The sequence below is a fragment of the Benincasa hispida genome, chromosome 6 (genome assembly GCF_009727055.1).
Source record: "Benincasa hispida cultivar B227 chromosome 6, ASM972705v1, whole genome shotgun sequence".
NCBI lineage: Eukaryota > Viridiplantae > Streptophyta > Magnoliopsida > Cucurbitales > Cucurbitaceae > Benincasa > Benincasa hispida.
In genome coordinates, this window is record NC_052354.1 from 10,912,771 (window position 1) to 10,940,154 (window position 27,384).

A 27,384-nucleotide genomic window follows, 5' to 3' on the forward strand; every position below is an offset into this window, starting at 1 on the left:
CGCTTATGGCTTCTAGGTTTTTTTAGAATTTGCAACTACACCACTGTTATTACAATAGAAGGTGATAGGCAGATGCATATTTTGAACTACTTTCAAATCGATTAAGAACTTTCTATTGGTGTTAACAATTAACATGCAGAAGCAATTAGGATCTTAAGTACTCTAATTACATTAATTTTAGCAAACAAGCATGCATGTTCATAATATAAGGATTAGGGTTTGAGAAAACAACCTTTGTAGATCTCAAAAATCAACAACTCCTTGGCTCGATTCTAATCACGAAAGGTTCGTAGACTACCGCTAGAGTCTTTTCCACTATTCTCCAGCCTTGGAACGGGTTATGAGACCCAACTTGAGAAGAGATTAGAGGAAAATTTGAGGAATTGGAGAGAGTTTTTGGTGAAAAATTGATAAAACTAACTTTATTTCAATTTTGACTTTGCATGAAGCTTTTAATTAAATTAAAAACATTTATTTATACATTAATTGCATGCAAATATATTTAATCACAAAATGACACCAAAACACTCTAAAATTAGTGGAGAATGGGTGTTATTAAATGTAAAAAGTCAGATAAACCCACTAACTTAATTTCCATTTTAATTAGAATTTTCACAAAATTCATATTCTTAAAATGAAAATTAATTTTGTATTTGAATTTGAATTTTAAATTTGAATTTCAAAAATTTTAATTCAAATTAATTAAAAATAATTATGAATAATTAATTAAACTCAATTTAATTTCAAAATATTAAATTAATTAAAACACCAATTCCAAACATGAATAGAATTCATGTATTACATATTTACTTCATATTTAAATATTCACAATTCTCCCATTTGTTTAATTTCATAATTAAACGTTTAATGATATCATAATTCCTTAAACCGGATTTGAACATTTCAAATTCTCTCAACATACTGTTCCAAGGTTTAATCGGATATGAGATAGTAGGGAGACCTAATGGACCTACAAATCATGAGCTCCAACGATTCGAGATTAACTGGCTAAACTCATTAACCCAATTAATCAACATTCGTTAACTATCAGGACACTCCACTAAAGTCCAGTAGCTACATTCTCCTCATTGTAGGTATATTTTTGTCCACTTAATGTACGCATGATTAGTAAGTCGATCCTTTACAGGTTGCTTGTAATTACAACTGGGTCAAAATTACCGTTTTACCTCTGAAATTACATCTTGCTCCTTAAGTCCCACCGATTCTCTAATGAATAACTTGTTTGTGTCTAACCACCAAACCGAGTCCCTCTCGGGCCTTAGAGAGGGTAGGACCCCTTGTTCAAGATCTGGAGTCAGTGCTTAAGAGAACAACTTATCTACTAACCTTAGAATCAGGTAGGAGTATATGCCATCTTGTAGGACTATATCCCCAACCTATCTACTACATAGCATATGTCAGGTCGTGTACAACACATGACATATATCAGATTACCAACTATTGATGCATAGAGTATGTGTCTCATTTCCTCAACTTCTTGAAATGTCTCAGGATACTGTTCCTTTGATAGATGAATTCCATGCTTGAAATGTAACAAACCTCTCTTGAAATTTTGCATCTTATGTCTAGACAACATCTTGTCTATATAAGATGTTTGAGACAGGGCTACCGATTTGTTTTTGCGATTCCGAACAATTTGGATTTCACTCCCAAGTCTTTCATTTGGAATTGTGTTGCTAGCCACTACTTAATGTCAGTTAGGCATCCTACATCATTCTCAATTAGTAGGATGTCATCAACATACAACACTAAGAATGCTATGATTTTGTTGACAGTCTTCTTGTAGACACAAGGTTTGTCAACATTTTGTTCAAAGTCATAAGATTTTATTGCAGTATCAAACCTTATATTCCAAGATCTAGATGCTTGTTTCAACCATAAATTGATCGTTTTAGCTTGCAAACCTTTTGCTCTTGACCCTGTTCAATGAACCCCTTTGGTTGAGCCATATAGATATTCTCTTCAATATTGTCATTCAGAAAGGTTGACTTAACATCTATTTGCCAAATCTCATAATCATAAAAAGCGGCCATGGACAAAAATATTCTAATTGACTTTATCTTGGCAACAGTAGAAAAGGTTTCTTCATAATCCACCCCTCTCTTTGGGTATAACCTTTTTCCATCGATCGAGCCTTAAAGGTCTGTACCTTACCAGTTTGGTCTCATTTCCTCTTGTAGATTCATTTACAATCGATAGATTTTATCCCATCTAGTTAATCTACAAGTTTCCATATCGAATTAAAGTACATAGACTCCATTTTTATGTCCATGACTTTGATCCATTGGTCTCAGTCTACATCATTCATTGTCTGTTTAAAGATTAATGGATCCGCAATGTCATCATTAGGTATGAAGACCTGAGTTTTTATTAAACTCATGTAACGGTCAGGCTATTGAACAACCCTCCTACTACGTCGAGGCACTATTAGCTCTTGAGAAATATGTGACTGATCAGAAGTACCAGCTTCATCAATAACTTTTGTTGAAGGACCAACCTGATCAACAACTCTTGTTAGTTTATGTATAGCTTTTTTGGAAATTTCATTTAATACTAACTTACTGCAAGGTTGATGTGGTCTTCCTCTAAGAATGTTGCATTTGTCGATACAAATACTTTATTATCATGAGGATCATAAAATATACCACCTTTCGTTTCCTTTGGGTATCCTACAAATAGGCACAGTTTTAAACGACGTTCCAACTTCTTCTGGTTTTACACCAACACATGTGTCAGGCATCCCTAAATCTTGAAGTGGTGTAAACTACTTTTATGCCCTCTCCATAATTCATAAGGTGTTTCAGAAACACTTTTTGAAGGAACCATGTTCAAAATGTATATTGCAATCTCCAGTGCATATCCCCAAAATAAATTAGGTAATCGAGCATAGCTCATCATTGACATATGTCTAACAGGATTCTATTTCTCCTTTCCGATACACCATTCTGCTGAGGTGTACTAGGTGCAGTAAGCTGGGACTGGATTCCATATTTTATCAAATAGTCTTGGAATCTCAAGTCCATATACTCTCCACGTCAATCTGATTGAAGTGTTTAAATTGTTTTACCTAAAGGTTCTCAACCTCTACCTTATACTCCTTGAACTTTTTAAGTGTTTCAAACTTATGATGCATTAGGTAAACATAGCCATTCCTTTAATAATCATCAATAAAACTGATGAAATATTCATACCCTCCTCATGCTTTGACATTCATCAGACTATAGAGGTCTGAATGCACGAGTTCTAAGGGTTCTTTGGCTCTAAGACCTTTTCCTGTAAAAGATCTTTTGGTCATCTTATCCTCAAGACAAGACTCACATGGAGGTAAAGAGTTGTCTTCTAACTAACTTCGGTGTCTACTCTTGACCAATATCCCAGTCTTATTGAGATTAATGTGTCCAAGTCTCAAGTGCCAAAGATGGGCATTAGGAGAAACTTTTCGCCTTTTATTTTGAGTCTCAGCTGCTTTAAACATCTTAATATTCAAAATAGCTTTAGTCTCGGTTGGTTTTAACACGTATAAGTTGTTTTCAAGTTTTGTAGTTAAATACCTCTTGAACTAATGAACACTTCATAAATATCAAAAGATACTTTGTACAATTGTTCTAGAAAACAAGATATACATATTAAATTCCTTCTCATAGTAGGAATATAAAATACATTTTCAAGTAAAACGAATCTATCTTCACAAAACAACTTCAAGTCTCTGACTGCTTTAGCTGAGACGAATTCTCCTGTTCCAACCTTAAAAGTTGTCTCGCCCTCTGCAAGCTATATCTAGGAACTAGTTTCCTGAGTGAAAGCACAAATATAATTAGCTGCCTCTAAATCTAGTATCCGAGTTTATTTATCATTCTCCACTAAACATGTTTCAACAACGAGTAAATCATATTTACCTTGTTTTTCTTTATCAGTTTTCTCATCCAACACCGTTTACTTCTTCCAACATATCTAGAATATGTTCTCTAACAGAAGTTCCTTCCTTTATGCAGTAGTTGTAAACATCCTCGAGAGTATCATGCCTACAAATGAGAATGGTTATCTATGTCAGAGTTAAACAACATGCAGCGGAAGTATCAAGGATCCATAAGCATTCTAATTCACTAATTTTGGCAAAAACTAAAGCATGTTGTTCATAAAAATGGGTTTTTAGAACATACCTTTGAAGAACTCTTCAAGAAAATTGTCTGTTCAGCTGCTATATTCACTTAATATCAACGTGAACCACCTCAAAGCCTTCCCTACTATGCTCTTGGAGCTTTAGGAAGAGTTGTGGGACTCAAGAACAACTTGTAAATGTGGAGAAACAAGGGAAGCTCACAGCAACAAATTGAAGAAGACAACTTCTTCTTCACCACGATTTTTCTCTCAAAATTATATATTCATCTTCATCTCCAACAACTCCAATCTTCTTCATATATCAAGATGAACATGCAAAGAGATGGAATGCATGGCTTGTAGCTCATGCTTGGAGAATTAAGGTAGAGAAGATCATGGTTTGTGTGTAAGCATAAAAATGATGATAATGAAAAAAACTCTTTTTCCACAATGTGAAGCCCATGCAAACGAATTTCCATTTTATTTTTAAAACAAAAAAATGAATTTTAAATCATTTCAATTTAAAAATGGATTTTCTTAAATTAAATTCATAAATTAATTTAAAAAATTAATTAATTTAATATCAAATATTAAATTAATTTTGCACAATAATCATCTTTATATATTTAAATCATATTTAAATATTTATTCTCTTGTTCCGTTTAATTTGAACGTTTCAAATTAATTTCTCAAGCTACCTTAAAGCATACCCATTTACAAGCTAGCAGGGGGACCTCGCGGACCTACAAATCATGGGCTCCAACGATCGGAGATTAATCGGCTAAACTCATTAGACCAATCTAACCCCCATTCGTTAACTAATGGGTGATTCCACTAAAGCCCATAGCTGAACTCCCCTCATTGTAGATATATTATGTCCATTCGATATAACCATGATTAGTAAGTTAACCCTTCATAGGTTGCTCGTAATAACGGTTGGGTCGAATATCTGTTTTACCCCCGAAATTACCTCTTGTTCCTTAAGTTCCACTGATCCCCTAATGAACAATTGATTTGTGATCCAATCAACAAATCGAATCCCTCTCAGGCCAATGAGAGGGTAAGGCCTCTCGTTTAAGACCCAAAATCAGCACTTGAAGGGAACAACCTCTCTACTAACCCTAATAGGTTAGGAGCGAATTCCCTCTTACACCCTATGTTCTTAGCTATTCATCTGGTCTTATCCCCAAAATGGTAAGCTTATTGAGCAGAGGCAATGGGTCTACTCTCACCGTTTGCAGATCAAAGGATGATCCCAAACAAACAGGAGTTCATAGTTAGCTCAGGATTAAGGTTAAGTTATCTAGGTCATCGCTTCGAAATTGTCAGTCTTAAATAGTAAACAACGTTATAAATTAAGAGTGACAGGTTTCATGGTCCGATCTTGCACAAAACTCATTTTCACAGGACACCCTCACTCCTCATGTCTCAACATGCACGAATTAGAATCACTTTGTATGTAGCACTTTACAACACTTTGTAACAACTACAGAGTAGGCCACATCCAATAGTGTTACCAGAATAAAGTACCCAATCTTATTCATATACTATAGATCATTTTGACTATTTACTCGAACCTGATCCACTTGTATGTCTCCATATAAAGTTCAAGTACTCATATAATAGTCAAGGGACTTAGGTTTATTGAATTTCTAAAAAACAATATATTCAACAACAACTTTATTGAATTCTCATAATAAGTTCTAATGTTTACAAACCACGAGTTTTAGGACATAAAACCTAACAATCCAAACACTGCCGGCAGTGAATCCATGATCCTCTTAGTGGTGACCATGCTCTCGTGTTTCTTACTTAGAACATCAGATATGCTCTCTAAGATATAGGCTCTGGCAATTTTATTTGCCATAATCCATCTTAAATATTTTGGTCTACTGATAAGCTGGAAGTTGGAGGACATTTCTATGTTAAAACGAACCTAAGATCATCATTTACTAATATCGTGTTCAAATTAGATTTTCAAGTTGCGTAGTTGTTTCCATTTAATTTATTAAAAGCGAGTAGTTGAATATTTGAGCTACACATGTTGAAAATGTAAACAAATTCTATTAATGAAATGTTATTATTTCCAATCAACTCTTACCAAAAGTAATAAGGTACTCATATCTCATTAATTTCCAACGATACTTCAGTGAGTTAGAATAACCGCTACCGAGGGGCTGTCAATTATTCCTTCATTAAACCAAGACATTCATGACTAGATACTAATACCAGAAGAACTCTTATTCAATATCATTTAGTTATTGCTTTTTGGTTAAGAACTTACTAAAAGTAATTTTTGTAACTGTAACCCGCTATTTTCAGATCCCAGAGATCGGTATCAACAAGCTACCAAGGAAAAAACAATGTTGAAGACAGACCTAAGATACCCTATCCATTTTTGGAGTTTGCGTTGCTCTGATCCCTAAGTCATAACCCTCCGAATGGGTGGTCACGCTAAAACGACACGCAGGTGGAACATGGGAATCTCACTGTGCAACCTAATGGAGGAGAGCACAGGATGTGTTTACACACTTCCTTCTCTCACTTACTATGAACAACCTCCCCTATTCACCTTACATTGACTGATTCAAACACTTTCCAAATGGAACTTACGCCCAGGGCAACATAAAGTCGATCATGAATCTCACGGTGTGAAGTCTTAGGGACGTGAGAGCTTAAATTAATATATCATATATGTCATTAATCTCCCACTGAAGTGTTCTAGACGATTTGGGTATGAAGGAACTCTTGACAAAGAGACTCGTGAATGGAAGTGAGATCGTTCCAAACCCCATTGTGACAGAACATACACATTTACAATCAAACAGTAATAGTTATGCAAAACTCTAAATTACAGCATGCTTCCAAAGGGAAAGTACTAAGGTTCAAGTGAACTTATCCTTGAAGAACTATTCTTCTCGTTGCCTCGAACTCATTGCACGATCGTTCACCAACATAAACGAATCTACAATCGAACAACAATCTCCTCAAATAAGAACAAATCTCTACTTGTCCCTCAAACAGTAAAAAGATAATATATAAACCATAGTTCTTTTTCTCTCTTATAGCATTTAATAATAATAATTCCTCCAATTAATGTATCTAATACATTAAGTCAATTATATCTCATATAAATGATACAATTTAATTATATCATATATAATCAAATTTCCTCTTGTAAATTTGAACATTTCAAACTAACCCAAAAACTGATTCTCAACATAAATCCATTGAGCTACCAAGGGGACCTTATAGACCTATAACTTGAAGCTCCAACGATACGTGAATAACTAACTAAACTCTTAATCACGATATCTACCATCTGTTAACTGTCGGGCATTCCACTAAAGACCAACAACTGCATTCTTCGCGCTATAGATATATTTCTGTGTTCGTTGGATATAACCAATCAATAGTATGATAACCCTTCACAAATCGCTCGTAAGTACAGCCGGACCACTTTATCGTTTTGCCCTTATAATTACATCTAACTCCTTAAGTACCACTAATTCCTCTAATAACAATACATCATAGTCCTACTATGAGTAAATCCTTCTCGAGCCAAGAGAAGTTGAGGCGCCACATTGTTCAAGTCCCGAAATCAACCCTTAAGGGAGTAATTTATCTACTTACCCCTAAATCGGGGAAGGAGTGAATTCTTTCTTGTGTAGCTGAATTCCCAGTTTCCCAATCAAACGAATCCATAAAGTGGTAGGTTTGAGTCGGCGATCTGGCCACTGTACCCATACAAATCAAAGAACCGCCCTCATAAGAGTTCCCAACTCACTCAGGATTAAGGTCTTGTTATCTATGGTCATCCTAGTGAAATGAAAGTCTCTATCATGAACGGCATCATATAACAAGACTAAACATTTCGTGGTTCGGTCTTATATAAATTATTTTGTATAGAGCATTTCCGCTCGCATGTCTAATACATGAATGGTCATGATCAGACAATTTGTAATACTTTACAACACTTGTAACATCTACAAAGCGGGTCACACTCGTAGTGTCAACATGATAAGGTTTTTCTCCTTTATCTATCTACTACAGACCATTTAAGTTATCACTTAAAGCACGATCCACTTGTATGTCATCACATATATGCTTAAGTTACAACGATAACCAGGGATGTTAGTCTATTGGTTTGTGGTTAATGCAATAAAATATCTCAAATATTAAAGACTACAGTGAAGAAAATATCTTATATTATTACATCATAGATATTTGTTCATATACATGTTTACAAACTACTGGACCCAACAAGATTTAGGGCATCAACCTCAACAGGGTAAACTTTTACTTAGGTATATTCCGACTAATTCAATACAACCTAAGTCTAGTTGTTTATCGAGTATAAATCTTACACTGGATTTAACCTACGATGTTTAAGTGATAAACCTTTTATTACCTCACATCACTCACGCATGCTTATAAAATCGGTTTATGAGGAGAGTGCAACTATCAAGCTATAGTGGTGTGACTCGATTATTAATGAATATTGATTAATACGGTCTAAAGAGGTTTAGCCAATTAATCTCAAATCGTTGGAGCTCATGATCTGTAGGTCCATAAGATCTCACTACTAACTCGTAAAACATGAACATCTTGAATTAGTAAATTGAGTGAATTTGGAATGATATCAATTTGAAATATTCTAATTGAATTTCAATTTGAAACGTTCAAATTAAATTTAGGGTTTGAATTTGAATAGTTCAAATTCAAAATAGGGTTTGTATAACTATATTTGATATAATTAATTAACGTTTAATTTATCGAGATTAAACGAAATTTGAGAGTTTATAATATTTAAATATTGATTTAAATATTAATTACATGAATAGGATTCATGTTTAAAATTAGGTATTTGATTAATTTAATATTTAATATTAAATTACTATCTAATTAATTAAATTTGTTTAATTAATTAAAAAGCAAAATTAATTTTCATTTTTATTTCAATTTCAGAAATTGAAATAACAGTTTTGATTTTAATTAAGTTTGAATTAATTAAAATTAAAGATTGAAAATGGAAATTGGATTTTTAAAACTTGGCAGTGGACTTTCTCACATTTTGGTAAAGTAAGGAGGTGTTTCTCCTAAATTAACACACCTTGCCCATTAACTTCGTGCAAAGTGTCATTGGGGTTGCTATTCAGTGCCTGCATGTAGAAAAAAAAAATCACTTCAATTGTTGAGATTGAGAGTGGGAGACTACTGGAAAATTGTTTCTGCAGCAGGTATTCTTCTTCAGCTGAAAACCCACTCCAATTCCTTCACAACTTCAACTCAATTGTGAGTTCCACCACTCAAATTCAAGGCTGAGAATAGTGGAGAAGATCTCTTGGTGGTCCACGACTTCAATTGGAGAAGATTGCAGCTCAAATTCGTGTTTGAAGAGGATCTTCAAAGGTATGTATTGAAACCCTCTTAATACCCTATGAACATGCTTATTTTGATGTCAAAATTGAGGAATTAGAATGCTTAATAATCTTGTTTTCTTCCGTTGCATGTTTTTGTAATCCAACATCGATTTGATGATTAGATCACAAACCAATTGTTCATTAGATGATCAGTGGGACTTAAGGAGCAAGATGTAATCGCGGGGGTAAAACAGCTTTTGACCCAGCCATTATTACAAATAACCGGTTGACTTTTATGGTTATATCAAATGGATTGAAATATATCTCCAGTAGAGGAGTGCAACTAATAGGCTTTAGTAGAGTGACCCGGTAGTTAACGAATGTTGATTAATTCGATTTAAAGAGTTTGGCTAATTAATCTCGGATCGTTGGAGTCAATGATCTGTAGGACTATTAGGTCTCCTACTAGCTCACAAACGGAACAAACCTTGGAATAGGGTGATGAGAGAATTTGAAACGTTCAAATCAAATTAAGGGAATCGGTAATTATATACGATATAATTAAACATTTTATTAACGAATTAAACGAATTTGGAGAGTTGGATAATATCTAAATATAATTTAAATATTAAATACATGAATAGGGATTCATGTTTAAGTGATTGGTGTTCAATTAATTAAATATTTGATATTAATTTAATTATTTAATTAATTATTAAGAATTACTTTTATGCCAAATTAATTATGGAATTGATTTTGTTTAGAGATCAATGTTTTTTTATTTAATATTAATTATTGAATTAATATTTTTTAAAAATCAATTTTTCATTTTAGTTTTTGAAACTGGATTTCTAGGAAATTGATTTTGCTTAAAATCAATTATAAAATGAAAAACCACTCAGTGGATTTTTCCCACATTGAACACTTAAAATTTCACCCAATTTATGATATATGGTGTCATTTTCTCATGTTCTCAAGTTACATGGTGTAGTTAAATAAAATTCAAATCTTTTGTCGACAAAAGAAGATTCATGCAATTGAAATTAAATAGAGAGAATTGGCTCTCTCTAGCAAAAAAAGACAAAATAAAAAATCCTTCTCCAATTTCCTTCAAATTCATCCTCATTTTGAGTTTCACCATCTAATATAGAACTAAGAGGATAGTATGAAAGATCAAGTGGTGATCTACAAGCATTTGGAGTAAAGATTACATCTGGACCTGAAGAAATTTGAAAAGTTCTTCAATGATATTATATTTCTAAAACCTACGTTTTGTTTTTCCATGAACTTGCATTCTTGTTTACTCAAATTGATGTAGCTAGAGTGTTTAATGATTATGTTTGCTTTCGCTTGTTGACTGTCAATATGAACAAAACTAAAGGCCGTAAATTGTCCCGATCATTATTACATTTGATTTTATTAAATACAAATTAAACGTCAGGACTAAAAGTAGTTTTTGTTCGAAAAGCGTAAAAAAAAAAAAGATTAAAAATTTAAGGAACAAAATAAAATAGATGTATTTCCCAACTTGGTAAAAACAACATATTCATGAAAACTTAATTGTATGTCCACATCCTACAGCTCATTGGCAACTCAGCTTTAACATCAAGGAATGGCTTGCTTGATTCCATCTAGTATTGTATGTCCTATTTTCTTTCTTCATTTCTTCTTTTTTCTTCTTCTTCTATTTTTATTTATTTTATATATATTTGTTGTTGAAATAAAAGTGGTCCCTTTCAAGCCCACCCAATATATCATACATCTTCATCATCATTAATGTTATATCAAATCATGTCCTTCAAGAATTCTACTATGCTGTTAGGAAAAATGGCAAGAAAGGATTACAATCAATTCGGGAAATTGCAAAAAAATAGTAAAAAGATAATAATAATTATTATGTTTGAAAAGGAAAATTTTCATGAATAGAAAAACAACTATTTACAGAAATAGCAAAAAAATATTGATAGACACTAATAGACTTCTATCAACCTCTATTAGTCTATTAAAAAAAATTTGCTATTTTGTGAAATAATTTTCCTTATTTTTCTATTTTGGAAAATCTCCCTTTGAAAAAAGTAATTAGACATCTATCAGTGTTGGTGATAAACATTGATAGCTATCACTATAAACAGTGAATTTTGCTATACTTATAAATAAGTGTGCTCATTTTGCTATATTAACTCTAAACAAATAAGAATTAAAGACAATTAGGATGCTTTTGAATTTTGAAGATTAATAGGACTCTTAGGGGTTGTTTGGGGCACTGGGTTGGTTATTGTGATCTGTGGATATTATAGTTGGTGGGTTATAATAGTCAGTGAGTTATAATAATAAGTGTGTGGGGTATATATTATTTTAGTTTGAGTTACAGTAATTTGTGCTTGGGGTGTAAACCATTTTTGTATAGGCAGAAAATAGTAAACACTGTAGCAAAGAAGAAAACAGAAGATGAGTGACAAATAGTAAATACTGTAGCAAATATGGTTTTGAAATAGTATTTATGTTGTATATAGTTGTACATACTACTATTATATTTGATGCCCCAAACATAGAGTTGGCTATAATAACCCACTTCACCAACTTCTAATTGGTGCTCCAAACAGTCTTTTAGGGATATAAAAGGACTAGTTTGCCCTTAAGAATAAAAATATATTCATTATTACTTTCTAAAACTCCAATTTCTTCATTCCACTTTCATCTCTCTCAATTCTTTGGTTTCTCTTAACCATTTTCAAGCTCTAGTATCACTCTTTATACTTCAAAATTATTTCTGGTAAGGATTTGCATTTTTGCTAAAGATTTTAAGTTTTCTTACCTACATTTTTCTCAACATTTTTTTGACAACCACATTCTGCTCTTACTTTTTTTTCCACAACTTCTATTGGGAATTTAATTAAAAAAAAAAAAAAAAAAAAAAAAAAAAAAAAAAAAGGATTTTGGACTTCTTCTCATTTTTCTCTCAATATTTTTTTTTCTAACCTCATTCTCTTACGTTTTTTTGCTACTTACCTAATGGTTTTTCTTCACATTTTGTTATTTTGGGTTTGCTTACTTGTTAGATATTTTATGATTGACAATATTTGTTTAAGTTTTACAGATGTTATCTAAGACGTCTCTGCATTGGTGGTTTTCTAGTAAAGGAGTGTTTTTCGAAAATGTTGATTATGCAAAATACTTTCCTTATTAGAATTATCTTTCAGCAGTATCATTTGTCAATCTCTTTCCTTTTCTATGTGCGACTGCTTTGGAAGTTAGGGTTGTTCATCCATGTACCCGTTGTGCATATTTAAAGGACATTTAGTCCTTCGTCTAGGGTTGGCCGATTTTGTGTTATGAGCATTATTGCATTCTATTGTTGTATGTATTTGGTCGCAATTGGAATTATAGTTGTGGGAAGGAGAGAGAGTTGCATTGTTTGAAGACGTACTTCAAGTTACTCATCGTATACGTATTGTGATTCATCTGGGAAAGGATTCTCAAGCTTAAGGAGAGCCTAAGTTATTCGAGCAAATGGGAGTTTGCTCTAAGAAGAAAAGATACAATTAGAGTGAGAATGAGTCTCACGACTTGAGGGGAGCTCAAGTCTTCTAAATAAGGAGTCCTAGTTTTAGGCTAATACCATAACTTAAGGGGAGCTTGAGTTATTGTGAGAAGGAGTCTCAAATCTACGGGAGCCTAGGTGAATGGTTGAATGATTGAGTTGTTTAGGAGTCACTGTAATCGTGTAACTATTATAGATAAGTACTAAGTTGTAATTGTTCATCATTGATTTTAGTGAAGTTATCGTTCTTGGGCACACTACTCCCAAACGTAGGTGGATTTCACCGAACTGAGTTACAAATCTCTAATGTTCTTTTATATGCACTTTATTTCTGGTAATTGTTTTGTGGAATGTTGTAACATTATTTATAACATTATTAACGTGCACCATACATTTTTCATTACTTATTTTCTTTTATGCGTTTATGAAGATAGAAATTGGAAATTTGTCGAGTTTCTGTAATTTTTCTCACACTTTCTCACTATGAGAAATTGAAAGAAAATCTCAGCACCTCAAATTTTGAGTTTATGCAAAATTTCTTGCATTTTCTTGTAGCAAGAAAGACTCTAGCAGAAAAATTCTAGAGAAATTGCCAAATATAGTCCCAAAAAACAAGGGTTGAAGATATTTAGGATGCTTTTCATTTTTGAAGACTAATAAGACTCGAGGTATAAAATGACTATTTTACCCTTCAATGTAAAAATCTTCATAATTATTTTCTAAAACTACATTTTTTTTTTCATTTTACCCACATCTGTCTCTCAAATCTCAGTTTCTCTCAATATCTCTCAAGGCTCTAGTATCATTCTCCATTCTCCAAACTTTATACTAAGAATTTACATTCTTGTTATATATTTTGGATTTTTTTTTTATTTCTCTACATCTTTTTGACAACTTCATGCAACTTACATAGTAGATTTTCTTTTTCATATTTGTCATAGATTTTGGTTTTTTTTTTTTTTATTTATTTTTCTCTCAATGTTTTTCCAACCTAAATCTCGTACATTTTCTGCAACATACCTCGTTTTTTTTTTTTTTTTTAATTAAAATTTCATTCTCTTACATTTTTTTTTCTAATTTACAATAATGGTTTTTCCCTCATACCTAGAAACATTTTATCCACCATTTTTAGTTTTTTTTTTCCTTTCTTCTCGTGTGGAAAAAAAATCTATTGATAAATTGTTTACATGCTAGAATTTCCTCTATTATTTGATGAACCTACCCATATCACTAAAATTTAGGGTGTCCAAAAGTTGGACAAAAACATCGAATCGGATCGGACCGCATCGAACTGGATAATTTAGTCCGATCTTAGACAAAACCAAGTACTGAATCGAACCGTATGTACCCCTAATAAGACCAAAAGATATAAATTCAAATGAGGTTATGGTGTTTGAATTTTTTTTTGACAAGAAAGTGATGGAAAATTTACATAAACTCAATTTTTGAGGAGCTTAAATTTTTCTTATAGTTTCTTGTAGCAAGAAAGTGCGAGAAAATTCATGTAAACCCAAAATTTGATATGCTTGAATTTTTCTCGAAGCTTCTTGTAATAAGAAAGTGCAAGAAAATTTTTAAAACTTAAAATTTGAGATGTTGGAATTTTTATTGCAGCTAAAAAGTGCAAAAAAAATTATCCAAACTCAAAATTTTGGATGATAAAATTTTTCTTGTTCGATTCCATACATAAAATTAGTCGAATTTTCATAATATCTAAAAGGAAATTAATTACCTGATCTCCTGCCAGAAAGTGCAATAAAAGAAAGATGCTTAGCATTTTTATAAACCAAATTTTGAAGCTTTCGGAAAACTTTTCCCACACATTCTCGTTGCGAGGATATGCGATAAATTTTTTACGAATGAATTGTTTAAGCTTTTAAAATTTTTCAAGAAAAATTCTATGAACTTTTCAAAAACAAAAAATACAAGGGAAATCATTAAAACGTGTTTAGTATACTTATTTTCAAAGAAAATTTCCAAAAACAACCCTTAAAATACCCCATTTTCTTTATTTTAAAAAATTATGAACGTTTTTTTGCAAACACACGTTTATGTCGGATTACACAAATTACAAATTGAATATTACAATTTTTTTCTCCAAGTTGAGAAGTTTGTTTCTATCTACAAATTATCTCTCTTATAAATTTCTATTCTAAAATATCTTAAGGAAGCTGAATATACTTACCACTAATTTAACTCATGTAACAACTTATCAACATAAATCCTACAAATTTGTAGGATCTTCTTTTTTGATAAAGGATTTCTTTTACTTTTTCTTGATGAAAATTATTTATATTATTTTCTCATAAAAGATTTCTTTATTCTTTATACATTTTGTCACTTGTATTTCAAGAGATTAGAAAGTTTTTCATCATGTAATCTCTCTCCATTATATTTCCTTTCTTTATTAACAATGAAAGTTCATAATAATAACGAAAGGCTATATTAATTTTTAATTATTATTATTATTATCTAGAATAATGAATTTTACGAAATCCAAAATAATTTTCTATTGCATTTTCAAATTCACAACCAAACATAATTTTTGAATTTTGAATTCAAATTTCAAAATTTTAAATTGAACCAATCATGTTTCGGATATTGTGAAAAAGAAATTTTCATTTTTGTTTTTTTACCGAAATCTTTATTTTTTAAACCAAATTTTCAGATCACGAAACAATCAGGGCCTTAAGTTTTTGGATTTTTTCCCTCACATTCTCATTGCAAGAAAAATATTTCACTTAATTTTCAATGTTTACGAGGAAATGCAAGAAAGATTCCATCATTAGTGGAAACAATTTTTTTTTTCTTTCTAATGGAAAGTTGAATGACAAGTTCATTGCAAATATGTTTATTACCATAGTTATGAGTGTGAAACCCAATTTGAATTTATATATTTTGATCTTCATAAAGGTTTGAAAGAAAATAAGCAAAAAAAAAAAACAAAAAACAAAAAACAAAAAACCAAATAACAAAAAGTGTGAAAAGAAATCACGGGATAAGTTGTAGAAAGCATAAGAGATGTTAAAAAATTATATTGAGAGGAAAATGGAGAAGAAATTCAAAATCTATAACAAAAATGAAAAAAGAAAATCCACTATATAAGTTACTAGAAAAATAAAACTAAGAAAAGAAAGTGATTGTCCAAAAAAATATAAGAAAACTAAATGGGGCTGTTTTGAGGGCTGAGATGATCTAGGATGTAGGGAGTTCTTATGTCTTTTCTGATGTCTGGGGAGTTTTGATTGAGTATGTTCAAACATTGAGATGAGGAAAATGATAGTAAGATACGAAACATTTTCCTAAATGAATCCACAAATAATTGAAATCAGTGAGATAAAATAATAGGCCTCCAAATGATATAGGATGTGGATATACCATCTCATGTTGACCTTAAAACAGGTTCAATATCTTTAACAAAAATGTCAATCATTACTGAAAATTTAGGAGAAAAGAAATTGCACTAGAGCTTGAGAGTGGGTGAGAGAAACTAATGAGAGGGAGAGGTTGACAGTGGAATGAAGAAATTGGAGTTTTTTTAAAGTAATAACGAATATGTTTTTATTTTACATTCATAAGGTTTTTAACCTAATTTACATCATAAAGATTACAGGTCAAAAATTACATTTACAAATGCATTATTATTTACTAAAGTGTCCATTCTCTTTAAAAGAACTCATTCCTAATAAGACGAAAAAATTTAGTTTAGGTGAAAATATAAGAAAAGGAATACAAAAGAAAATAGAAGTAAACGAGGACATTCGTCCCTATCTCTATCCCCGCCCCCATCCCATCTCCATCCCCATCCCTTTTCTCATCCCCACTCTATTTGCTCCCATATATATATATAATTGTTGTTGATTATACATACATAATGTTAAAATATACTTTTGATTTTTATTTGGTTCTTACGTTTAAGTTTGAGAACAAGTTTCCATTTGGTGCCTACATTTCAAAAAGTAATATTTTAGTTTATAGGATTTAGAAAATAATTTCAAATGGTTAATGAGTGAACATGATTGATATCGTTAACTGACATAAAATGAGACTCACAATCAGACGATTCTTAATTGACCTTAAAAAATCCTTTTTGATTTGATGCATGGATGAGTTTTCAACAAATAAGCACGTGGTGGAACTTCCACATGCCTCATTATTTAAATTTTCTCAATTATACTAATAATGTCTATGTTAGTTAACTTATGATCAACTTTACTCGAAGAGCACTTATAATTATTTTCTAAATTTTTTTAGATTAAAGTGTTATTTTTGTAAATTTATAAACCAAACGTAAACTTGACCTATAAATGAACCATTGATATGTTTCAAGTTTGAACCGTACAATTATTTTAACAATTTGATCATTTGTTAGGCTATTTTGTTTATATCTAGGAAGCAATAATTAAAAAAAATGTTTAAATTAATCATTTTAATAGTTTTTTTAAGTGAAAAGATAATATTTTTTTCTTACTTTTGATATGATTAATTAAATAACTAAATAAGGATTACTCCTTTGTGGATAGGGCTAGCAATGGGATGGGATAGGGTCGGGGATGTACTCCTCGTCCCCGTCCCCGCCCCACTCCTCGTTTTGAGGAGTCGAGGAATCCCCGCAGAAAAAATTCCCCCTGCCACATTTTAGTTTTTTTTATTTTATTTAAAATTAATAAATTTTGTATTTCTATTGAAATGATATACTTTTTAGGCAACAATATATTATTATTATTTTATTTATTTATTTTAATAATAAATAAATATTTTAACATTTTTATTTTAAAATTTAATACAAACTTAAAGTTAATTATATTATGAAAAAAAATCAACAAAATGAAATAAAATAAAAATAGTAGCTTAAAGCTACTGTTTTATGTGTGTGTGGTATAATATATTATATATGTTCGGGGTGGATCGGGGTCGGGGATAGGGCAAGGATATGCTCCCCGTCCTCGATTCGAGGACCCTTTTGGTCTCCGATCGGGACGGGTACCCTCGGAGATTTTTGACAACCCTATTTGTGGGGAACTCGATTTCCATGAATTATATGCAAGAGTCTCCATCCCGATTCCAATAAAATTTAAAGAAATCTTCACGAGGATAATAAATGAAACTGGGATAGGAAAGTTATCTTCGTCTTCATCTTTATGAAAATCCTTGTACATCATACCTCCATACGAAGTGCACCACACATGTATGAAACTAATGACAATTACAAATTAATTGACATCATTTTGTAACGAATTGGAAAAATTTAGATCATGAGAGATAATTGCTACGCCATTTCTCAAACTAATGAAGAAATTGTAGATGTTTAAATTTGGGACTAATTAAGGCAAATATATGTCCCAAATTGAAATTAAAGATTAAGTAGGCAGATCCGGATGATGCCATGTGTTTTCATCGCGATAATTGGATTGAATAAACTAATTCAGCTTAATTTGATATTAACATTTGAGCTCAAGTCCAATGTGAGGTAAAAAAAAAAGTTTAACTTGGCCTTGAGACCAACCAAACCCAAAAGCTAACTAGAGCATGTTTGGAAGTGATGGTTAAATTAGGGTTGGCAACGGAACTAGGGAGACACTTGTCAACCTGTTAAATAGTTAAAATCATTTTTAAAATTTTTAAAAATACTCTGAAACATGTTTTTAATAATTCAAAGTCAGAAAATTAAATATTAAATTAATTTTAAGTGATGAAGGGTTGGTCAGTGAATCGAACCGCTGTGGTTGGTTCAGTGAATATCAAACCGAACCGGCCCCTGTCCCGCAGAGCTAATAAATTTCTATAGTCGTCTTCTTCTAAAGTCCTTTTTGTCGAAACCCTAGGTTTCGACTTGCAGCCTGTTTGGAGTTCCATCTCCGGCCAAATTAGATTGAAAAGCGTTATAAGTTGTAAGTAAAGGGGTTCCAAACAGAGGTTAGTATTTTGATGCATAAAGCTAAATTTACTTGGCTCCCCATCCCTGTTCGTCGTTACTCTTGCTGAACTCTTGCTTTTTGGAGTTTTCTTTCATATCAATAAGCTAACATAAATTAGAATTAAAGATGGCCAAGAAGAAGGAAAAGAAGGTAAATGTGTCTGGGAAACCAAAGCATTCTCTGGACGTCAACCGAAGCAATGAGAACAAGAATGGCCGTAGCGCCGCCACTGTGCGACGTCTCAAGATGTATAATACGAGGCCAAAGCGTGATCGGAAAGGGAAGGTGTTGAAGAATGAACTTCAGTCGAAGGAGTTACCTGACACACGAATTCAACCTGATCGCCGCTGGTTCGGTATGTTGCATTATATTATTTTGTATTTTCCTACATTTCTTTCCTGTTTGAACTGCTTCGTTCTTCTCGTTAGTTTTCTTGTCCCCCGTTGAGAGAAGTGGGTTTGTCATGGGGAGGGGGCACGAAATATGTTGTTCTTGGTTGAGATTGTAGGAAAGATGGTGAACCTCAGCTTGGAGTGCCAAGTTTTCTTTTTAGCTGATTAGCGAGTCGTTTAAACCTTTTGTGTTGATTAGCAAACGGGGATGAAATTATTGGAGGCCGCCAGAACGGGGGCTCACAGTTGGATGAGAGGAAATTGCAAGACGGATTTCGTACCGTTACTAGGGGCATGTAGATTTTTAACTTTCAGTCTATGCTTATTACGGGCTGTCACTGTAGCCACATTCAATCATTTTTCCCGATGGTGCCATGCATACATTTCTCTCCTTCATTATTTAATGAACTTGTATTCTTAATGCCCTGTTACTTTGTTGTAATAAGATTTTGGAGAGGAAGCATAATAATTTGTATTTACTTGAATTGATAGGGAATACCCGAGTTGTAAACCAGAAAGAGCTTGAAATTTTCCGGGAAGAGCTTGAAAAACGGATGTCAAGTAGCTATAATGTGATTTTGAAGGAAAGGAAGCTCCCCCTTTCCCTGTTGAATGATCATCAGAAGGTAGAAGACCTTTTCTACAATTTGTTGATTTGAAGTGTTTTTACATTAACTTTTTTTTTTAAGATAAGGTTTATACATATATTTTTTATGTGTGTTTTCCACTGTTGCCTATGTTCTTAGCTATTGTATTGCATATTTTTTTCAAGACTTGACAAAGAAAGGTTGTCCATTGTCCATTGTCCATTGAGTGTGTTACTGTTGTTATCTCTGACCTTCGCATCTGGTCTTACTCACTGATTCATATAATAGATGAAGCTTTGAATGTTCAATGACATCCTTATGTATGCTAAGACAATCCATTATGATATCTTGTTATATGGGAATTGTGTAGTAAACTAAGGAAGACGAAAGTTTTTAACTTCAATATGCTAATCCAGTACTTTTATCTCTGAAGCAATCCAGAGTCCATCTTCTCGATACAGAACCTTTTCAAGATGCATTTGGGCCAAAGGGGAAGAGAAAGCGACCAAAGCTTTTGGCTGCTGACTATGAGTCGTTACTTCAGAAGGCTGACAAGTCCCATGGTATGAAATAATTGACTCAGTCTCTTGTATTTGCGAATTCGGGTAAATAAATGTTTAGGATTTTGAAGAGTAGTCAATTTCTGTAGTATTCCTCTCAAGCATTTGTTTCCTTCGAACGTTCGTTATTCTTTTCATTATATTAATTTGAAATTTCTACCTTGAACCTTGTCAAAAAGTAGAAAATAAAAGTGATACCCTTCCTTTTACGTGATGCGAAATATCAGATGATGCTGTTTTGACTTACTGTATTTCTTTGCTCTTTTTTGGTGTAAATATTTATAGTCCTCGTAAAGATCATAGCATAAATCTAAGAAGCACAAACACAGATACGGATACATGATACGGATACGATACGATATGACGATACGTTAATTTCTAAAAAACTAAGATATGGATACGTCGAAGATACGTTATATGTATATATATATAATGTCTAGTTAATTGTTATAATACTTATTTTAAGTTAGATTAAAATAGATTCAAGAAGAGAGTGAAAACTTGAAAAAAAATCTAGTAACATCTAGTGATTGTTGAGCAACTAGAGTAGACGATAGGAAAGAAGTAGAATATGAAGATTGAAGAATGAAGTTGTGGATGAAGGGGGTGTGTGAATCATGATTTAAATAGTGAAAGTAGGGAAGAATGGAGATTTAATTATGTTTCGGGTTTTTATTTTTTTATTTTTTATTTTTATGTTTTTAACATTTTTAATTTATTTTGTTTTGAATTGCTCAATTTAAGTGGACTTTTATGTTTGAAAGTGATTTTAAAATGGTTGAAATCACTTTTGTCATTTTCAAAATCACTATGAAACATGTTTAATTCTTCAAAACTAATTTTGATGATATGAAAATTGTATTTAAAAGTGTAAAATTGAAAACTAAATTAATTTTGAGTAATTAAAAGTGTGTTTTTGAGTGATTTTAAAAATGGAAAAAGTGAATTTTGATGATTTTAAAATCTCTCCTAGACATGCACTAAAATAAAATGGGTTGTGGGTTGGGTTTTTTAAGTGGTTAGGCTTAAATTTGAAAAAAAAAATTGACCCACGTATCTGGAAGCAGATACACGTATCTGGAAATTAAAAATAAAAATAATAAAATCAGATACTTCAAATCACGTATCAGACACGTATCAGACACGTATCTACCACGTATCTGGACGTATCCGTATCTGATACCGATTCTCTGCACAATTAGAAGAATATGTGCTTCCTAGGCATAAATTATCTTATAGAAAATTGGAGCCAACTTTTGTACTCCCTTTGATAGGGCTCTTTTGTATGTCATTTGGATTATTTCATTGATCAATGAAATTGTTATATTATTAAAAAAAATTAATGTATTTCTTTTCTCATTGGAATTTTGTTGTTTTCATTGCTTATGTTAAGAGTGCTGTTTTTCCTATTGTCTATTCTTTGTTCTTTAGATGACTTTGAGGAAAAGTATGCTGAAAATGCTACTATAGAGGGAAGTGAAGAAGATGGTTTTAGAGACCTAGTTCGACATACTATGTTTGAGAAGGGTCAAAGTAAACGTATATGGGGCGAGCTCTACAAAGTAATCGATTCTTCAGATGTTGTTGTCCAGGTTTGTTGTAGTTTTTAGTCTCTTCTCTAGTTGGATGACAGTTTTCATGTGTGTGAATTTCTATTCTGATAGACATATTTTTCCTAATAGTTTATGAGATGTAAAAAAGCTAGTATCTTCCTAAATATTGTTTACCTTATTTCTAGTTAGGAAAAAAAAGTGTCTTCAAATAGTTTGCACAGCCGCACATTATTACATTTTTTGTGTTAAAACTTTTAATTGTTTCTTTTCCATGTCAAAGTTGTGTTCTGTTTCCCTTCAACTCAAAGCAAAGCCCCTATCGTTCCTTGTATTTTCATTTGACTTCTCTTCTGATTATTGTCATTGTTCCAGGTTCTAGATGCAAGAGATCCACAAGGAACAAGGTGTTACCATTTAGAGAGACATTTGAAAGAGCATTGCAAGCATAAACACGTGGTTCTTCTGTTAAATAAGGTTTTACCTTATCTTTGATTTGGATTTTAAAGTTATCTAATTGGTTCTGAATTCTATAATAACTTCTCTATGGCTGATTGAGACATGTTAATAAATGGTATTTTCAGTGTGATTTGATTCCTGCTTGGGCAACAAAGGGATGGCTTAGAGTATTATCTAAAGAATATCCAACTCTAGCATTTCATGCAAGCATCAACAAATCCTTTGGAAAGGTATTGTAATTAAATCAAGGACCCCATAGTATTACCAACTTCATAATAGTTCATTTCTTGCTAAGAACCTGAAATGGTTATTTTTGGCAAAATGTAAGTCATCCTCAATCAACTTTTTAAGAGCTTCAGGTGCCTTTTTCTTAAACCTTGTTCATCCCATATCCTGTGTTGGAAGGCAAAGGTCCTTAAATTATAATTGTATGAGATGGTTTCTTATGCTTTGAACTTTACATTCCTAGAGTGTACATCTTGGTCCATATACTTTAGATCGAGATATATTAGTTTATCATATTGATATAATATTCAGTTTTTAACTCCTATAAAACAACATAGTTACCTGAAGCTCTCTTATGCTCCCTCTAGTTGCTCAATGACGTCTTATGTTTTGATCATATTGGTATATGAGAAAATCCACAAGGGAATCATTTGATGTATCATCTTTGGCAATATAGAAGAAGCATGATCTTTAACTTTGTTTCTAAGACCTTTTTTTTTTTGTTACTCCTAGGGTTCTCTCCTATCCGTGCTGAGACAATTTGCTCGCTTAAAAAGTGACAAGCAAGCTATCTCCGTGGGATTTGTTGGGTATCCCAATGTTGGAAAGTCATCTGTAATTAACACTTTACGGACAAAGAATGTAAGTTTTCATTCTTCTTTGATATCAACAATGTTTTATGTTAATATGAAAAACTTTATTGTCTAATGTTTTAAACATTCATTTGGTGGTATGTCTGAATAAAATTTTGAATGAAAAACTTGTGCTAATTATTTAGCATACAAAAGATTCTATCTGGTTAAGCTTTCAAAACAATCATGATGAAATTTGGACGCCCTATATCTTAATATGCTAAAATTTGGATGTCCTAAATCTCAATATCCAGATCTTCTGTTTCCGTGTGGACCACTGTTAGGTGTAACATGTTTTGTAGGGAATATTCTTATTCATTTGAATGTTAATGAGCATATGGCTTGCTTGTAGAATATTATCTTTTGATAGATTTCCATACCAATGAATCAAAAGTGTGTTGGACCATCAATTTTATAGTATTGTACGAGAAATACTGAATCTACCAGTAGAGTTGGAGGGAGAATTTCTGGAAATAATAGTTTGAAAGGGGTGGTACTGGAGGTAACAAGTCTGACACACAGTTTGTTTGTTAAGCCTAGTTTCAAGTAGCAGGGCAGCCAATTGTTGACTAAGCTAAAAGAAATTGGAAAACCTAGAGGAGATGGTAACAAGTCTGACACTCAGTTTGTTAAGCTTAGTTTCAAGTAACAGGTCAGCCAATCGTTGACTGAGGTAAAAATAATTGAAAATCCTAGAGGAGAAGGTAATAAGTTTGACATCCAGTTTGTTTGTTAAGCCTATTTCAAGTATCAGGGCGGCCAATTGTTGACTGGTCTTAAAATAATTGGAAAACCTAGAGGAGAAGGCAGTAAATATTAGAGTGGAGATTGATAGGTGGCTGAATCTATAATTTCTTCTTGGACTTTTCTTTCACATCAATGGAAATACTTGGAACAACCTGGAGTTCAGATATGCTCGTGTGCAAGAAAGTGTTCTTGATTTGTGAGTGTAAAATATTTTTTAAAGATAAAAGATTACAAGCATATGGGTACATGATACATCTGATCTGGTGTCCACACACAAAAAAAAAAAAAAAAAAAAAACAAGAAAACTTCTAATCTGCATTTATGGCGTGAAGCTTGCAAGTTGAATGTCCAACAAAGCACTTTCATAAGTTGTCACCACTAAGAAAGTGTAACTTAGAAGCCATGCTAGTTTTTGAGAGGTCCGATAATTATCACTAAAAATTTGTCTGAACTTCTCAATCTCTGTTGCTTGTTGCAGTGATATAGTGAATCCTTACATTTGATTCATCTGGCACTAAATTCACTCCCTTATTGAACTTTGCCCTTTTTTTATTAGGTGTGCAAAGTCGCACCTATTCCAGGGGAAACTAAAGTTTGGCAATATATAACTCTCACAAAGAGGATTTTCTTGATCGACTGCCCAGGAGTTGTTTATCAAAATAGTGACACTGAAACCGACATTGTGCTTAAGGGCGTGGTATGTTTTTTCTCATTTTCATTTGCTTTGCCTTCTTGTTTTTACTGTTAATCATATAGAGTTTTCAATTACTTGGTATGGCAATTACCCTTTTGTCAACTTGTTAACTTTTTATGTTACTGTCTGTATAATTTGGTATTTGGGACATTGCACTAGGTACGAGTTACAAATTTGGAGGATGCATCCGAACATATTGGAGAAGTTTTGAAGCGTGTGAAGAAGGAACACCTTGAAAGAGCGTACAAGATAAAAGAGTGGTGAGCGACTATCCTTTTTTCATGAGTCTTCAGCCGTTATTCTATGGCTTAAATTTAACTTTTCAACTGTCTTTGAATTTTCAAAATGCTTTTTAGTCAATTTTAAAGGAAAAACAAAATACCATTTTGGTTCTTACTGTTATTCATCCAATACCCACCACCAACTACATGTCCACCTCAGGTGAGGATCAAAATCATTATTTTCTTTGAAGTGTAGGGACTGAATAAAAAATATAATTTGATTATTTGGAGGGAAAGAAAAAATCAATCTAAATGTTTAGGGAATAAAAGAGGGTCAACTTGAAGTTCTGGTAGGAAAACAAGACTTAAAAGTATTATCATTTTGGTTGATAGAAAACTTGATGCAGTTGCAGCCTTTCATGAAAATCTCTTTAGTATTATCATCTCTGCTCATTCAACTATATTCCCTTATAGTTTGCGGCTACTGTTAGTGCATCACTGTGCTGTTATTTGCGACAGAACAGATGATTAAAGCTTGCATCCATGGTTCTCGTAGAATTTTTTTCCTTCTTTTCTATATAATTATTTCTCATTCAGTAGTTTGCTTATTAACCATATTGCTAGCATCTCTTTAAAGTTATGCTGAAGATCAATTTAAATTTGTTCCCATGTTAGGGGGGATGACAATGACTTTTTAGTTCAGCTTTGCAAATTGACAGGCAAGCTTCTAAGGGTATGTTATTTATTCCGAAAGTGGTAGTTATTCTTTATCTATTTTGTTCTACCTGGTTTGCAATGCTTTTAATGAAAAACTAACTGTTTCAAGTGGGATGGTCGTCTATCCAGGGTGGTGAGCCTGATTTGACCACTGCAGCAAAAATGGTCCTCCATGATTGGCAGAGGGGCAAACTTCCCTTCTTTGTTTCGCCACCCCGAGTAGAAGACGAGTCAGAAGAACCCAACTATTGTGTTGATGAAGACTCAGGTGTGGATAGCAACCAAGCTGCAGCCGCTTTCAAAGCCATTGCAAATGTGATATCATCTCAGCAGCAAAGAAGTGTACCTGTTCAAAGGGATCTGTTTAGTGATAATGAGTTGAACGGCGAGACGTCGGACCACATTCTAGTCTCAGAGAATGAGTTACAGGCTCCTCCTTCTGACACTGAGGGAAAAACATCGGGAGACGAGGATGACGATAATGAAGATGAACGTCCAATTGCAGGCTGAGATCATCTGGTGATAATTTCCTACTTAATTCTGTATCTTCTGGTCTGTATCTTTTTGCCAATGCTTCTCTTCTATCCTCTTTCTTTAGGCTCTTGGCAAATATAGGCCATCTGTTCGTAGCTTCTATTTTTCTATAGTTGTTATCTGTTGGGGAAGGTGAAAAAAGTTAACCCTATACTATATAACATGTCTAGTCTCTACATTTCTTTGGAAACAAATTTTGATATAGGCCATTAAAAGCATTTCTATTCATTGCAACACATCGGAAATGAAAGCTGTGCCCAATCATCCTCCATGTTCACATTATTGAAATGAAATGCCTCATAAATGTTTTCAACTTTAGAAAAGCATAGGCTGAAAATTCTCTGCATTTTACAGCTGGGACATAATAAATTGGATGGCTGATAATAGTGAGAGGGAAGGAAGGGATGTCTTTGCCCCCGATTATTGGGAAATAATAGTGACTAGGGAGGGTTTGAAATCGTCAGAATTTTAATAGTATCAATCAATGGAGCTTTGTGTTTACCTGTTTCTGGGAAGTATGTGACAGGCTCAGACCCATGATTTTGTAGGGTGTGATTTCGTGGCGTTCTCATTTCACGTTTCTTATTCTTGATTTGGGAATATACATTGTTGATTTGATGTGTTTTATTTTATATTTGGTTAAATGATTGTTTTTGTCTTTGTAGTTCCAGGTTTGGTATCGACTTTGCCTATTGTTTAAAAACTTTACTTCCGGAATGTCTTACCATCATTCTTTGGTGTTCACAGTTTTTGCTAATTTGGATGGATTGTTTTCCAAAAAGTCATATTTTCATTTAATTTAAACATTTTCCTCTATAAAAAGGGTTTAAAATGATAACAGCCGTGTATTTTTTCAAAAATGTTTTTATATACAAATTTGTTTGATTTACAATATACTCGTCCCTAAGAAGATTATTAAATCCTATGAATTAAATTTTAAATTTGTATCTTAAAACTCTATCACTAGTTGAATTTTTTGTTTGTTTAGCATGGATCGATTTAATTGGTTATTAGAGTGTTTGACATTGGACCAATTTAACCAATTTAATTGGTTATTAAAGTATCACTGGTTGGGGTTACCGGAGTTGGTCATTTTTTTGCAATATTCTAATTCTCTTTCGGCCA

At 32.5% G+C, this 27,384-nt stretch overlaps 1 protein-coding gene across 2 annotated transcripts; it reads left to right on the forward strand.

Moving 5' to 3' along the window:
• The first annotated feature begins 18,805 nt into the window (after positions 1–18,805).
• Positions 18,806–26,528, forward strand: LOC120079938 (nuclear/nucleolar GTPase 2). 2 transcript variants are annotated; one of them, XM_039034403.1, is made up of 12 exons: positions 18,806–18,939; positions 19,068–19,296; positions 19,826–19,959; positions 20,354–20,483; positions 21,912–22,072; positions 22,406–22,507; positions 22,615–22,719; positions 23,228–23,356; positions 24,650–24,790; positions 24,947–25,047; positions 25,684–25,741; positions 25,855–26,528. In XM_039034403.1, the coding sequence occupies exons 2-12, from the start codon at positions 19,068–19,070 to the stop codon at positions 26,233–26,235; spliced, it is 1,671 nt and encodes a 556-aa protein (XP_038890331.1). In that variant the 5' UTR covers positions 18,806–18,939; the 3' UTR covers positions 26,236–26,528. The 2 variants fall into 2 exon arrangements, with proteins under 2 accessions (XP_038890331.1, XP_038890332.1); XM_039034404.1 differs by having other exon boundaries at positions 18,848–18,939; positions 19,060–19,296.
• Positions 26,529–27,384: the final 856 nt, after the last annotated feature.

Bases quoted from the DNA above. Each gene is read 5' to 3' on its own strand.
- LOC120079938 (XM_039034403.1), top strand. From the start codon at position 19,068: ATGGCCAAGAAGAAGGAAAAGAAGGTAAATGTGTCTGGGAAACCAAAG. The intron at 22,508-22,614 runs GTTTTACCTTAT...TGGTATTTTCAG, and splicing joins TGGTTCTTCTGTTAAATAAG to TGTGATTTGATTCCTGCTTG. The intron at 25,742-25,854 runs GTATGTTATTTA...TCGTCTATCCAG, and splicing joins TGACAGGCAAGCTTCTAAGG to GGTGGTGAGCCTGATTTGAC.